Source organism: Lagenorhynchus albirostris, chromosome 4, assembly GCF_949774975.1.
Source record: "Lagenorhynchus albirostris chromosome 4, mLagAlb1.1, whole genome shotgun sequence".
Taxonomy (NCBI): Eukaryota; Metazoa; Chordata; class Mammalia; order Artiodactyla; family Delphinidae; genus Lagenorhynchus; species Lagenorhynchus albirostris.
This window is the reverse complement of record NC_083098.1, coordinates 10,091,270-10,106,923: the sequence shown is the minus strand read 5'-3', so window position 1 is coordinate 10,106,923 and position 15,654 is coordinate 10,091,270. Positions and strand designations below refer to the sequence as shown.

General features: G+C 34.7%; 1 protein-coding gene across 1 annotated transcript in view; it reads right to left on the bottom strand.

The window, feature by feature from the left end:
• Window positions 1-15,654, bottom strand: part of CCSER1 (coiled-coil serine rich protein 1) — a 1,250,826-nt gene that overhangs the window by 1,086,868 nt on the left and 148,304 nt on the right. Inside the window, exon 2 of the mRNA XM_060147099.1 lies at window positions 7,243-8,604. Coding sequence (XP_060003082.1) covers window positions 7,243-8,563 — 1,321 coding nt within the window. The 5' untranslated portion in view covers window positions 8,564-8,604. The remainder of the gene's footprint in view (window positions 1-7,242; window positions 8,605-15,654) is intronic.

Genomic DNA, 15,654 nt, shown 5'->3' with positions numbered 1-15,654 from the left:
ACAAAGCCTCCTAACAGACTACTACAAGCAACTCTATGCCAATAAAGTGCACAACCTGGAAGAAATGGACAAATTCTTAGAAATGTATACCTTTCCAAGACTGAACCAGGAAGAAATAGAAAATATGAACAGACCAATCACAAGTAGTGAAATTGAAACTGTGATTAAAAACCTTCCAACAAACAAAAGTCCAGGACCAGATGGCTTCACACGTAAATTCTATCAAACATTTAGAGAACAGCTAACACCCATCCATCTCAAACTCTTCCAAAAAATTGCAGAGGAAGGAACATTCCAAAACTCATTCTATGAAGCCACCATCACCCTAATACCAAAACCAGACAAAGATACAATAAAAAAAGAAAATTAGAGACCAATATCACTGATGAATATAGATGCAAAAATCCTCAACAAAATACTAGCAAACAGAATCCAACAACACATTAAACGGATCATACACCATGACCAAGTGGGATTTATCCCAGGGATGCAAGGATTCTTCAATATATGCAAATCAATCAATGTGATACACCATATTAACAAACTGAATAAAAACCATATGATTATCTCAATCGATGCAGAAAAAGCTTTTGACAAAATTCAACACACATTTATGATAAAACTCTCCAGAAAGTGGGCATAGAGGGAACCTACCTCAACATAATGAAGGCCATATATGACAAACCCACAGCAAACAACATTCTCAATGGTGAAAAACTGAAAGCATTTCCTCTAAGATCAGGAACAAGAAAAGGATGTCCACTCTCACCACTATTATTCAACATAGTTTTGGAAATCCTAGCCATGGCAATCAGAGAAGAAAAAGAAATAAAAGGAATCCAAATTGGAAAAGAAGAAGTAAAACTGTCGCTGTTTGCAGATGACATGATACTATACATAGAGAATCCTAAAATTGCCAGCAGAAAACTACTAGAACTAATCAATGATTTTGGTAAAGTTGCAGGATACAAAATTAATGTACAGAAATCTCTTCCACTCCTACAGACTAATGATGAAAAATCTGAAAAACAAATTAAGGAATCACTCCCATTTACCATTGCAACAAAAAGAATAATATATCTAGGAATAAACCTACCTGTGGAGAAAAAAGACCTGTATGCAGAAAACTATAAGACACTAATGAAAGAAATCAAAGATGATACCAACCGATGGAGAGATATACCATGTTCTTGCATTGGAAGAATCAATACTGTCAAAATGACTACACTACCCAAAGCAATCTACACATTCAATGCAATCCTTATCAAATTACCATTGGCATTTTTTATGGAACTATAACAAAAAATCTTAAAATTTGTATGGAGCCAGAAAAGACCCCGAATAGCCAAAGCAGGCTTGAGGGAAAAAAACGGAGCTGGAGGAATCAGACTCCCTGACCTCGGACCATACTACAAAGCTACAGTAATCAAGACAATATGGTAGTGGCATAAAAACAGAAACATAGATCAATGGAACAAGATCGAAAGCCCAGAGATAAACCCATGCATCTATAGTCAAATAATCTATGACAAAGGAGGCAAGGATATACAATGGAGAAAAGACAGTCTCTTCAATAAGTGGTGCTGGGAAAACTGGACAGCTACATGTAAAAGAATGAAATTAGAACACTCCCTAACACCATACACAAAAATAAATTCAAAATGGATTAGAGACCTAAATGTAAGACTAGATACTGTAAAACTCTTAGAGGAAAACATAGTAAGAACAGTCTTTGACATAAATCGCAGCAAGATCTTTTTTGATCCACCTCCTACAGTAATGGAAATAAAAACAAAAATAAACAAATGGGACCCAATGCAACTTCAAAGCTTTTGCACAGCAAAGGAAACCATAAACAAGACGAAAAGACAACCCTCAGAATGAGAGAAAATATTTGCAAATGAATCAATGGACAAAGGATTAATCTCCAAAACATATAAACAGCTCATGCAGCTCTATATTAAAGAAACAAACAACCCAATCAAAAAATGGGCAGAAGACCTAAATAGACATTTCTCCAAAGAAGACATACAGATGGCCAAGAAGCACATGAAACGCTGCTCAACACCACTAATTATTAGAGAAATGCAAATCAAAATTACAATGAGGTGTCACCTCACACCAGTTAGAATGGGTATCATCAGAGAATCTACAAACAAGAAATGCTGGAGAGGGTGTGGAGAAAAGGGAACCCTCTTGCACTGTCAGTGGGAATGTAAATTGATACAGCCACTATGGAGAACAGTATGGAGTTTTCTTGAAAAACTAAAAATAGAATTACCATATGATCCAGCAATCCCACTGCTGGGCATATGCCCAGAGAAAACCATAATTCAAAAAGACACATGCACCCCAATGTTCATTGCAGCACTATTTACAATAGCCAGGTCATGAAGCAACCTAAATGCCCATCAACAGATGAATGGATAAAGAAGATGTGGTACATATATACAACAGAATATTACTCAGCCATAAAAAGGAACTAAATTGGGTCATTTGTAGAGACGTGGATGCACCTAGAGACTGTCATACAGAGTGAAGTAAGTCAGAAAGAGAAAAACAAATATCGTATATTAACGCATGTATGTGGAACCTAGAGAAATGGTACAGATGAACCGGTTTGCAGGGCAGAAGTTGAGACACAGGTGTAGAGAACAAACGTATGGACACCAAGGGGGGAAAGCTGTGGGGGGGGTGTAGGGATGGTGGTGTGATGAATTGGGCGATTGGGATTGACATGTACACACTGATGTGTATAAAACTGATGACTAATAAGAACCTGCTGTATAAAAATAAAATTAAATTAAATTAAAAATTAAAAAAATAAAAGAAAGAAAGAGAAATTAAGAATACAATCCCATCTACAGTTGCATCAAAAGAATAAAATACCTAGGAATAAGTTTAATCCAGGAAGCAAAAAATATATACACTGAAAACTATAAAAGACACTGATGAAAGAAAATGAAGAAAATAAAAATAAAGAGATATTCCATGTTCATGAATTGGAAAGATTAATATTGTTAAAATGTTCATACTCCCAAAAGAAAATGAAGAAAATAAAAATAAAGAGATATTCCATGTTCATGAATTGGAAAGATTAATATTGTTAAAATGTTCATATTACCCAAAGGGATCTACAGATTCAATGCAATTCGTATCAAAATTACACTGACATTTTTCACAGAAATAGAAAAAAAAAAATCCTAAAATTTGTACAGAAACAAAGAAGACCCCAAATAGCCAAAGTAATCTTGATAAAGAACAAAGATGGAGGCATTACACGTCCTGATTTTAAACTATTTTACAAAGCTACAATAATCAAAACAGTATGGTACTGGTGTAAAAACAGACACATAGATCAATGGAATAGAAGAGACAGCCAAGAAATAAACCCATGCAAATGTGGCAATTAATTTTTGACAAAGAACCCAAGAATATATAATGGGGAAAAGATAGTCTCTTCAATAGACAGTGTTGAAAAATGGACAGTCACATGCGAAAAGATGAAACTGGGACCTTATCTTATACCACACACCAAAATCAACTAAAATTGATTAATGACTTGAAAGTTAAGACCCAAAACTGTAAACCTCCTAGAAGTAAACGTGGGTATAAGCTCTTTGACATTCATCTTGATAATGATTTTTTGGATTTGATGTCAAGAGCAAAAGAAATAAAAGCAAAAATAAACAAGTAGGACTACTTCAAACTAAAAAGCTTCTGCACAGAAAACAAAAAAATAAAAATAAAAAAGAAAGAAATAAAAGACAACCAATTGGACCAATTGGATGGGAGAAAATATTTGCAAATCATATATCCTATAAGGGGTTAATATACAAAATATACACAAAATTCATACAACTCAATAGCAAGAAAAAAAATTAAAATGGGCAAAGGCCCTAAGTAAACATTTTTCCAAGTAAGACATACAAATGGCCAATAGGTACATGAAAAGGAGCTCAACATCCCTAATCATCTGGGAAATGCAAATCAAAACCACAATGAGATATCACCTCACTTTCATTAGGATGGCCATTATCAAAAAGTCAAAAGACAGCACATGTTTTTGAGCATATGGAAAAAAGGGAACCCTTGTGCACTGTTGGTGAGAATGTAAACTGGTGCAGCCACTATGGAAAACATTATGGAGGTTCTTCAAGAAATTAAAAATAGAGCTACTACATGATCCAGCAATCTTACTTCCGGTAATATACCCAAAGGCAGCACAATCACTATCTCAAAGACATATCTATACTCCCATGTTCACAGCAGCATTATTCACAATAGCAGAGGTCTGGAAACATCCTAAGTATGAGAAAAAAGGAATGGATAAAGAAAATGCAGTACCTACATACAATGGAATATTATTCAGCCTTAAAAAAGAAGGAAATCCTGTCATTTGTGACAACATGGATGAATCTTGAAGATATGCTAAGTGAAATAAGCCAGACAGAGAAAGACCAATACTGCATGGTATCACTTACATGTGGAATCTTTTTTAGAAGGCTCAACTCATAGAAACAGAGAGTAGAAAAGTGGTTGCCTTGGTAAAAGGGTACAAACTTTCAGTTATAAGATAAATAAGATCTGAGGATCTAGTGTATAACAAGGTGACTATAGTTGAACTTAACTTTCTCAAAAACAAAAACCAAAAAGGTAAATATGTGACGTGATGGATATATTAACTAACTTGATGGGGGGGGGGAATTCTTTCACAATGTAACATATACCAAATCATCACTTTGTTCACTTTAAATATACAATTTAATTTGCCAATTATACTTGAATAAAGTTAAAAAAATGCAAACTACAATCACACCCCCCACTTCCTAATCCTCTTTTCTGCTTTAAACTCATCCTCAGCAGTTATTACCATCTAACATTTATTTATTTGTATATTAATTGTCTGAGTATTCCCAGTAGAAGGTAAGCTTCATGAAGAAAGGAATTTATTCGTTTTGTTCACTGATATACCCTTAGTGCCTAAAACAGTACCAAAACAATATTTGTTGAATGAATGAATGAATGAATGAATGAAACTGTTCTGTTTGGGCTCATCTATGAGTTTAAAGACTCTTGGCTAGAACCTATTAAGCCAACATATGGCAGTTTTTTCAGTAACTTTTTAAGTCAATGAGTTAAAGTTAAGTTGCCAGAGAGGTCAACATTCCATTAATAATTCTGAAATGAATGTACACTCAGCACATTCAGATGCATATTAAATACTAGCTTAAACGTATTTCACAATAAATACAAAATAAACTTAGTATTATGGAATTTGGCAACTCTTTCTTACATAAAATACATTTGTCTAAATGGCTTTAAAATCTTGAAACTTCTAAATTATAAAATCTTTATGAATAGCAGATGAATATCTATTGATGGAAATGAAGAATAGTATGCAACCAACTTTTCCTTTTTGGCATTACCAGCTTATTTGCCTGTCTCTTTCTATTTTTACAAGTTGTAGATACTATGAATTATCACCTAATGTCCAGGAACAGGCATCACAGTGTCAAATTCAGTGAAATTAATGTGTTAAATGGCTTGCTATTAGGATCTCAGTCAACAGATTAATAATCAGCAAGATAATTGTTGGTCATTCCCTAGTTTCCAAAGAGATAAATATTTACTCTATTCAGTTTGACATTGAGGCAAGTCACCATTTCTAAATAAGAATTAGATATAATCAAAATAATTACACTTTTACCTTTTGGGGTGCAATTTTCTAAAAAACTGCCTACATTCTAATCTGAGGTCCACCGCTTGCTAACAATGTGATTTCACGAAGTTATTTAACTTAATCCTAAACCTTACTCATTAATAACTTCCACATAAATCTTTGGTTAGTACTAAATAAAACAGTGCATGCAAATTGCTTAGCACATCTTTGGGCACATAGTATCATCATCATTATCATTCTTATAATTATACCACAGTTAAAGAATTAAGCAGGTATAACTAAATCCCAAAATACAAGCAAGGCTACCAAGATAAAAAAATGAAAAAAGTAGGCAGATGTGTAAAAGTGATTTTGTATCAAATGTGAAAAAATATGATGACAGTTGGAAAATTAAGTCATGCATTTAAAACTGTAAAACTGCGATATTCATGGAGAGACTAGTTAGGTAAGTCAGATAAACTTATGATTCTTGACATTATATAATATATAATTTCACGGATTACAAATTTTAGTTAATATTTCAGTATTATTCTTAATGTTTTGGAAAGAGCCTGGGTCATGACATGTACTACAACCTAGTCATGAAGAGCCTGATCTTTGGATTGAGATAGTTGTAATTTGGCTGTGCTACTTACCAGCTGTAAAATTCCTTGGTCTCAGTTTTCTCATGTATAAAATGGGGAACATACTAGTGCCTACCTCATAGGGATTGTATCCTAAACAATTAGTTATGAACTTTGCGACTTTGGACACATTACTTAACCTATCTGTGCTCCAATCATCTTGCCTGTAGAATGAGTTAGAATAATAGTAGCGATTTCAACCACTTCCAGATTCAATAAATTAATGTATCCAAAGGGCACAGAACAGTAAATGGACATATTGTTGGGACAACTATTAGTGTTAGTAGTAGTAGCAAAAGTGGCAGCAGTGGTAGTAGGAATCACAGTACAGAAAAAAAAGAATAAAAAATGTCAAGTACAGCCAGTAGGTATTATATATTCAACAATTCTCTTGAACTGAATTTTATATTGAAAAACCATGTTTTCTGTTGAATAACAGACTGGAGTAAATCAACCTTCCCTCCCTCTTTCTGTGCCAAAACATGGATCCTATTTAATAATAAAAACTTTGTTAAAATAGGAAAAAGAATTTTAATTATACGAATTTCTTTTACAATGATTGTGTCTGGGCTATATCTATTCTTTAACTAAGAAATACCAATACTCTATCATGAACTATAAAAAAAGATGGCCCTTATCTTAGATAAAGCCACATTGCAAATAAAATTAATTTCCTTCCACTTTCTTCTGAGGGTCAGAATCTGAATTACACAACTAAGAAAAATAAGTAACATGGATGAATTACATTTTCAGCATGATACGAATGAAGTAAGTTTAAGCAGAGAAATGATTTAAGACAAATTATAAATAGGACAGAAGATTAAAGAGTGAAAACTAAGAAAAATGTAGTTTCCATGAGATAGAATAAGAAAATTGAAGAAATTATAATGAAAATTATAATTCATATCATTTATTATACAGAGAAAATCATCATACCTTTGGCAGGATTTGCATCATATCCATATGATGTTTTGTTTAAAATATAATGATCACCGGAAGCCGGTATTATCCTTGAGTCTGAAATAGGATGGATCCCTTTAACACGTTCAGCTATTGCTTTATGTTGCTCATAAAATCCAAGTTTCCTTGGGGAGCTTGTTGCCAACATTGTTTCACCATTTTGTATCACCATATGTTCTCCTCTTCTTGTATCTGCTGATAGATGAATCTCTGAGTCACTCGCATTCATAGCAGGTAGTTCAGTGATTTGCAGTAACACTTCCTTCTGATTAGCAGCACAGGTTTCTGGTAAGGATTTAGATTCAGTGCCACACCGACCTTCTAACCTGTATTTCCCAGGAGACATAATTGCACAGGGAACAGTTCCCATAAGGTCTGTTGTCTTTGTAGCAGCAGCAGGATTGGGAGAAATCTGAGAGGTAGAATCACTGTGGCCAAAGTTGTCACAGTGGGATGCCATGCTTCCACTTTTGGGAAATGCATCTGCTTCAGACACAGAATCTTCAGTCAAGGCTAAGAACTCTGAAGGTGTCTGAGCTGTAGTAAAATCAGCAGAAAGCAGTGGAGATGGTAACGAGCTTCCCGCCCGTTCTGTTACATCCACAGAACAAGATGGAGAACCTCTTAGTAATACAGGTTCCCTCTCTTGGTACTGTGCCATTTCCAGTGAGAATTCAGATTGTTGTACCAATGAAATGGATTGGCTCTGTGGAACTGGCTTAGAAAATTTATAGTGAGATGAAAAGGATTTAGTAAGAAGCTTCTTTGTTGACTGCTTAACAGAACGGCGAGTTTGTTCTTCTGTGAATCCAGAATCATCCCCCTCACTTTTGCCAGAACTCAGGCAATTTATAAAGACACTCTTATTAGTCGAGTGCTCGTTTTCTCTTTCAAAATCCTCTGTCAAAGATCTTGTTATCTTCTTATTTCGTGAACTGCTAAAACCAACAGAATGTCTTCCCCTGGTTTTAGTATGTTCTTCCGAACTCGGTTTTTGCATACTGCTGTGACCAGGTTGAGCACCATTTGAAATACTAAGGTTCTGGTTGGTAGGTTCTTGCTTAGGTTCACTCCCCTTCTTATGATGGAAGCTAATGGAAGGAGTACGGAAGAGGCTCCTGCGTTTACCTGTGCTACCTGAGCTTGAGTTAGTGCTGGAAGGAGACGAACTGTGGACACCGACTGTATTACTGGAGGAGGGTGAAGAAGGAAGAGAATCATGTTTTCTGCTAATACTCCTTCTGAATATTGGCAACCGGGAGACCAGAGTAGATCGTCTTGATCTGGAGTCCCCCATTGGGACTCCAAGGCTTGCACTGCGATAGCCAACTTAGCAACCTGAGAAAAGACAAATAGAACAAGTTAATAGAAGTCAATTATAAATAAGACATTTTGAAACATAATACTGGTTTTTCATTCATGACACAGAATTTGTTATACTAAAATAATAGTAAAATTCTGACAAAGAATTTTCTGAATTTCTATGTAGCAAAATATCCAATCATTTGTACAGAAATTTTATAATGGTGCCACAACTTCACAATGACCAAGAATATTTGAAGTCTAAATTGTATTGGGAGACACGAGATTGCTATTCAAGACTCAGCCTTACTACTCACACCAGTTCTATAATTTGGTAAATTGCTTAATCTTAACTTTTTATGTTTATTTATTTAGATTTAGTAGGCATATGACAGCCGCCATCAATGCTCTCTGGGTAAAATGCCCCACCACCGCCTCTGGTGGCCAGCACCAGATGTACCATGGGGCTCAACAAGTAATTGACCTGAGCTTAACAGAGCCACAGACCAGACGAAGGTATGACCTGACCCTAGAATCTCTACTCAAAGAAAAAAACAATTGCAACAGATACTTCCCCTTCGATTATGATTTAGTAAGTTTAGAGATAATTAGACCACTGGAAGAGGAAAGTAAACGACATCATAAAGGATCTAGAGTAGAGTTATATACAAGATAAAGTTATGAGGAAACCACAGCCATGAGTTGAAGACAAATGAAAGCTAATTCAACCGGTAATGCTAAGACAAGTGGAGACTACATGCAGAGAAAAGCAGAAGCAAAGAAAATTTATGAACCATATTAATGTCAGGGTATTGATGATGAAGACAAAGAAGAAGGATGAGGAGAAGGTGGCAGCTGCAATTCATTAATTGTGATGCACCACGTACTTGAAACAGGCTCTCTCTTTTTTTTTTTTTTTTTGCGGTAGGCGGGCCTCTCACTGCCGTGGCCTCTCCGGTCGCGGAGCACAGGCTCCGGACGCGCAGGCTCAGCGGCCACGGCTCACGGGCCCAGCCGCTCCGCGGCATGCGGGATCTTCCCAGACCGGGGAACGAACCCGTGTTTCCTGCATCGGCAGGCGGACTCTCAACCACCGCGCCACCAGGGAAGCCCTAGGTTCTCTCTTTTAATGCTTGTAACTATAGAAGTAGATATTACTAAGGTCACTTTACAGCGGAAAGGTAAGTTGCCTACGTCATGCAGCTGATAAGTGCTAAAGCAGGACTAAGAAACGAAGCACTATCTAACCACAGGGTCAGTTCATAATCAGCATGGTATATACTGCTTTCACTAGAGTGAAACGCCAAGAGCTTAGGCTGCCGAAGGCCCAGATATGTTTCCACTTCAGAAATCACTAGTTGTATGGTAGATCTTTCTCTTACGGTGACTGCTATTTTTCACTGGTTTTTATAATGTGCCATGATTTGTTTCCTATTTTGTATTGTTTTGCTTTGTTTCTAAATTTCACTTAATTCCTTAACTATAACGTGCACACCCCTGCTTTGTCAACTTGAATCATGCTGTTTCTTTCTGTTATTTATTGCAACCAAAGCTATCTGACAATAATAAATACTACATAAAATGACAGGCCCTCCATTTTATCATTCTTGCAGATAAAGTATTAGATTGATCAAGTGAAATACTTTCATGTCCTTGAGGAAGTGTATGACAAAAACGGAAAATATTTTCTCTTTCACATATGCATTTTTAAATATTTGATATTTTGTTCTAAATGATATAAAATCAATTTGCCTTTCATGATTTTTATTGGATGATCTTTAATTGCACTCACTGAATTTGAATTTAAATCAAACTATGTGTGAACCACTTCTAAAACATTTAAGCATCCTTGCAAGGCTTTAGCTGAAGAAAGCTTAAAATACAAAGACATTTTAGTTTGTGAAGTCTTTCCTAAATTAAAACTATCTCACTTTCCTCCCAGCTTAGATGTTCTGAAATGGATACAAAAAATAATACAATTTTGTTTACACTTTCACTCTTAATAATGCTTTAATTAACATCATTCTCAGCTGTGATTTTATTTATAGGCAAGATTTATTTCCATTCAATGCCCAGTGAATAATTTTGCTCTAATAAGAGCATTATCAACCACAATGATTTGCAGCTGGTGGTGAACCTATGGCCTTCAATGTATTCATGTCAAGATATTTACCACTATTTTTGAAATATCTTCAGAATTTATGTATACTGAAATATTTCTTGACCTTTTTTTAGTATTTCTTACATTTGTATCAGCAATCAAAAATAAAAGAGTGAATAAATCCCATGTCTCTTAGGCAAGTATTCAAAGGATTTAACTAATGAAACTTTTTCAGAAAAAAGAATTACAATAAAATTCTTAATGAAAACAACCAGACTTCCGTTTACAATACATATGTGCTACTAATATATCTGTCTTAATTTAAGTAAAAACATCATAGATACACAGAGATATTTATACATTGAATGGGATGACATGGACTAGATATAAAACCTATTGGAGATAAAAATCTTTTGTTTCACTTTATCCGCAGATAGTCTTTTAAATGAAGTTCTTTATTCCAGCTAAATGAGAGAGACAAAATATCTATAGGTTGGAATTATCCATATTCTTTATAAAGACTTTAAAATCTATGTCTCATATTTCATTCTCCAAATGCATTGATTACTACTTGCCACTTTCTGTTCGCTTTCACCATCAAGGCATTAGCAGATGTAGAACCATCTGCTTGGAATGCCCTTCCAGTAACTGATGTGGTAAAATTCCTATTTCTACAGATGGTCCCTTCCAGAATGCCATCTCTGATCCCCCTTCCTACTCTCTTCCATTTTGGACTTAGCACTCCTCCTTTATGCATCCTCAAGTATTACCTTACATAGTAAACATCTGTTTATCTATCTGACTTTACTATTTTACCTTAAGCTTCTTTTTTTTTAAAATTAATTTTATTTTTGGTTTCATTGGGTCTTCGTTGCTGCATGCAGGCTTTCTCTAGTTGTGGCGAGTGGGGGCTACCCTTCGTTGCAGTGTGCGGGCTTCTCATTGCGGTGGCTTCTCTTGTTGTGGAGCATGGGCTCTAGGCGCGTGGGCTTCAGTAGTTGTGGCGAACAGGCTTAGCTGCTCTGCGGCATGTGGAATCTTCCCGGACCAGGGATCGAACCCGTGTCCCCTGCATTGGCAGGTGGATTCTTAACCACTGCACTACCAGGGAAGTCCCTACCTTAAGCCTGTTAATGGCAAAGGCCATTTTTGCTTTGCTTTGAGACCCCAGGTGCCTAATACACAATTAATACTTATAGAGTCAATGGATTTCATAAAATGAAGTTTTCACTTGAACACAACAGTATTTCAAACACAAACATATTTTCTGTCTCACTACCAAAAATGAAATGTTACAATTTTGAGGTTAATTATGTTGAATTACAACTTTTAGAGTCATGAGTTAACTAAAAGTTTTTCAAACTGTAAAATCAATATCTACAATTTGCTAACATTTGAAGACAGTGTTATTAACAAGCTGAATAACAATATATCATCAAATCAACAATGAATTTCTTAATTGGCATCGTTGAGAAAGATGTAAATTCTAGTTCAAGGGGTTTTATGGATCATTAATTTGTTACCTGTTTAATATTAGAGTAAAAGTAAAATACCTTAAAGAAGTAAGATATACTGAAAAAAATTATACTTTTTTCCTCCATAATTCCAAAGGCATTAACCAAGACATAAAATAACCTTGAAGGATTTCACAGCTATTATCTTGGAAACTGATTACCATATGCAAAAACAGGTATGTCTATCTGTGCAGGTAAGAGAAACAAAACAAAACCCCCTTAATCTTTTTCTTTCCTGTCATTTTTCTGTTTTCCTAGAATTTGGACAGCCCTCATATTTTTTCACTATGAGCCAAAGATGATGGAGGGACCTGATGTCCCATATCTGAGATAGTAGTGAGTATCCTTTGTCTCTCTCCCAAAATTAGTGGTATATTATTGCAAAAACAAGCCTACACAAAGTACCCTTTACACAGACATGCAATCAGCATAAAAAAAATTTTGGTTTCAAATCCAAGCTCTGCCACTTACCAGTAGCATGAATGAGAACACAGATAATAATTATTTTATAGTGATTTTTCTTTAAGGATGGAAGGTACAACATCACAAAGAAACAACACTCTGCTTGGTATAGAGTAAATTTGCACTTTCTTCCTTTTTTAATGAAATGCATTCAAGCAAGTGGTGCATGATGTTACAGCACATAAAGTGATTATGAAAATGAGTTACTTTTCAAAATCTGCCCCAATCACTGTTTAAAAAATCATCAAAAATTTTGAGGGGAGGTGGAGGTGTATAAATTGGGGTCAGTATTCTAACCCCTTATGATAAACATCCCTGAAGTATACATTTTTATTGGAATTTAAAAACAATGACCAATATTTGAAGTGTTTGTGGGGAATGTTGCATAAGTTAAATACAGTCTGTTCTATTCTCTCTGAGAAAAGATATCAGAAAATAACCAGGTAGAGCCTAAATGACCACACTTAAAAGAAAATCAATGATACATTGTGAAAATGGAAAAAAAAAATTCACAGAAACCAAATACTCTCTAGGTAACAACTTTCAACATTAAGAAAGCAATGGCAGAAAACAAATCATATGAAAACATATCAAAGGACACTGATGAATTTTCACCAAAATTAAATAGATAATAGCTTGAATAAGCTTCCAAGTCAATCTTATCTAATTATGTCATTTTGATGAAGATTTAAATGAGTCCTGATAGGTGTTATGGCTTGGCTGGAAAGCCCTCCAGCTCAGATTCTTTCTATTACAAAGTTCATGCAATTTACATCTCAATAATCTTTTTTATAAAATTGAAGTATAGTTGATTTGCAATATTGTGTTAGTTTCAGGTGTACCACAAAGTAATTCAGTTATATTTATATATTTTTTTAGATTGTTTTCCATTATAGGCTATTACAAGATATTGAATATCATTCCCCATGTTTTACAGTAAATCCTTGTTGCTTATCTATTTTATATACAGTAGTGTGTATCTGTTAATCCCATACTCCTAATTTTACTTTAACTATGATGTAATTTATCTTTAAATGTACTTCTAAAATGTTTTATTGTTTTCATTTAAATAAATATGGAACTAATAGAGGCATTTTTAACGATAAATCACTGACACACATGGACAAGGGCCACTTCAACCAGCAGGGTTAGTGAGGACAATACGAGATACATTAAAAGGATGACTGATCAGGACCAAGTGGGTTATTGATCGGTCACAGGGAAGAGAATGAGACTGTCAGCCAAAGATAGCAAGAGTTAGAAATCACATAATTGATTGGATATGTTTAATTAACCATTTATTAAATTTGCATATAATTTAGCCACACTGAGTACAGTAAGTTATTTCCAACTATAAAGAGAAAATAATACAAATAACTGCATATATCAGAAATGCTTGCTTATATCAAAATGATTTGACCCTAAAAACTGCATGTAAGTGGAGATAGATTGTCCCTTACTGGATCTGTAAATCAATAAATCAATCTCCTAGGTAAAAAGAGAAAGAGAGTGCATGGTGCTAAACTGCATGATAATGGGAACAGTTACAATAGGGAAGGGGAATATATTTCAAAGAGATTATTCTAGCAGGAATTAGGGAAGAAGATGCATTCCTTGTCTGAATTAATAGAAGGACAGGGACCATAATACATATTTAGAAAGACATGTAATCTTGAAACCCAGCCAGATATAATCTCAGTTCTTCATTGACCAGAAGAGACAACAGAGGGAGAAGAGAACCATTAGAGAGAAAGAATGGATTTTGACCAGAAATTAGACAGAAGTTAGTAGTGAAAGAAGAAAAAAGTCTAAAGGTCATATCTACATGTGACCCAGGCTTAAGTAAATAATGAGACTACATTTATAATTAACGTTATAGTTTATGTTCTGGCATTTATACACAATGAATGCATAACTGTTAAGAAAGAAGACTCTCATGCAAAAATATCTCGATTTGAATTCAGCATTACACCTAAGAGCTGTGTGACTTTAGAGTGGCTTAAAAAGTTATTTAACTCCCTGCGCCTTCATGAGGATAATGGTTGCAACTACCTTAAAGATTTTGTGATGATCTAATAAGTAAAACCAAAAAGCACTTAGAAAAAGGTCTAGCACATGACAAATGTTTAATAACTATAAATTATCAAGAAAAATTAACCATACTTGTACTATTTCACAGCCAAGTACACTTTAGTTAGCTTATAACCTCCCCCAACTTCTCTCAGCTGAAGTTCTAATTCTGTCTACTAGTAGACAAATAATACTGTCATTTCCAGTCAATCTTGAATAGGACAAAAAGGAAGGTTAGAGGCCAGAGTACCCATATGTCAATGGGCTTGGGGCTTGGAATTAATATGCTAATTAATATACATATATTAATACACATATATTCATTTCAATTTTTTATTAAATATTAAGTTCACTTATTCCGTATTATTTTTTTTACTTTCAACAAAATAATCCAGACTTAAAGAAGCAAATAACTAAAATATTATGAATATGCAAAGACTGTCTCAGACCCTGAACATGATTCTCAAAAGAGTGAATTTGATAAATTTGTTGAACAATGAAAATGTCATAACAAGTATGCAACTTTAGAGAGGATAGCACACATCCAAAAGTATATATGTTTGTTAATAAAGAAAATTTTATTACTTCTTACATTGGAGAATTTGGTTTGGTCTTAAAATATTTTGGAAAAAAAATTCCTTGCAATGTTGTAGGTTAGGTTTCTTAGAAGCAGAGCCTAAGCAAGGAATTCTTTTTTTTTTAAAACATCTTTATTGGAGTATAATTGCTTTACAGTGGTGTGTTAGTTTCTGCTTTATAACAAAGCGAATCAGCTATACATATACATATATCCCCATATCTCTTCGCTCTTGCGTCTCCCTCCCTCCCACCCTCCCTATCCCACCCCTCTAGGTGGTCACAAAGCACTGAGCTGATCTCCCTGTGCTATGCGGCTGCTTCCCACTAGCTATCTATTTTACATTTGGTAGTGTATATATG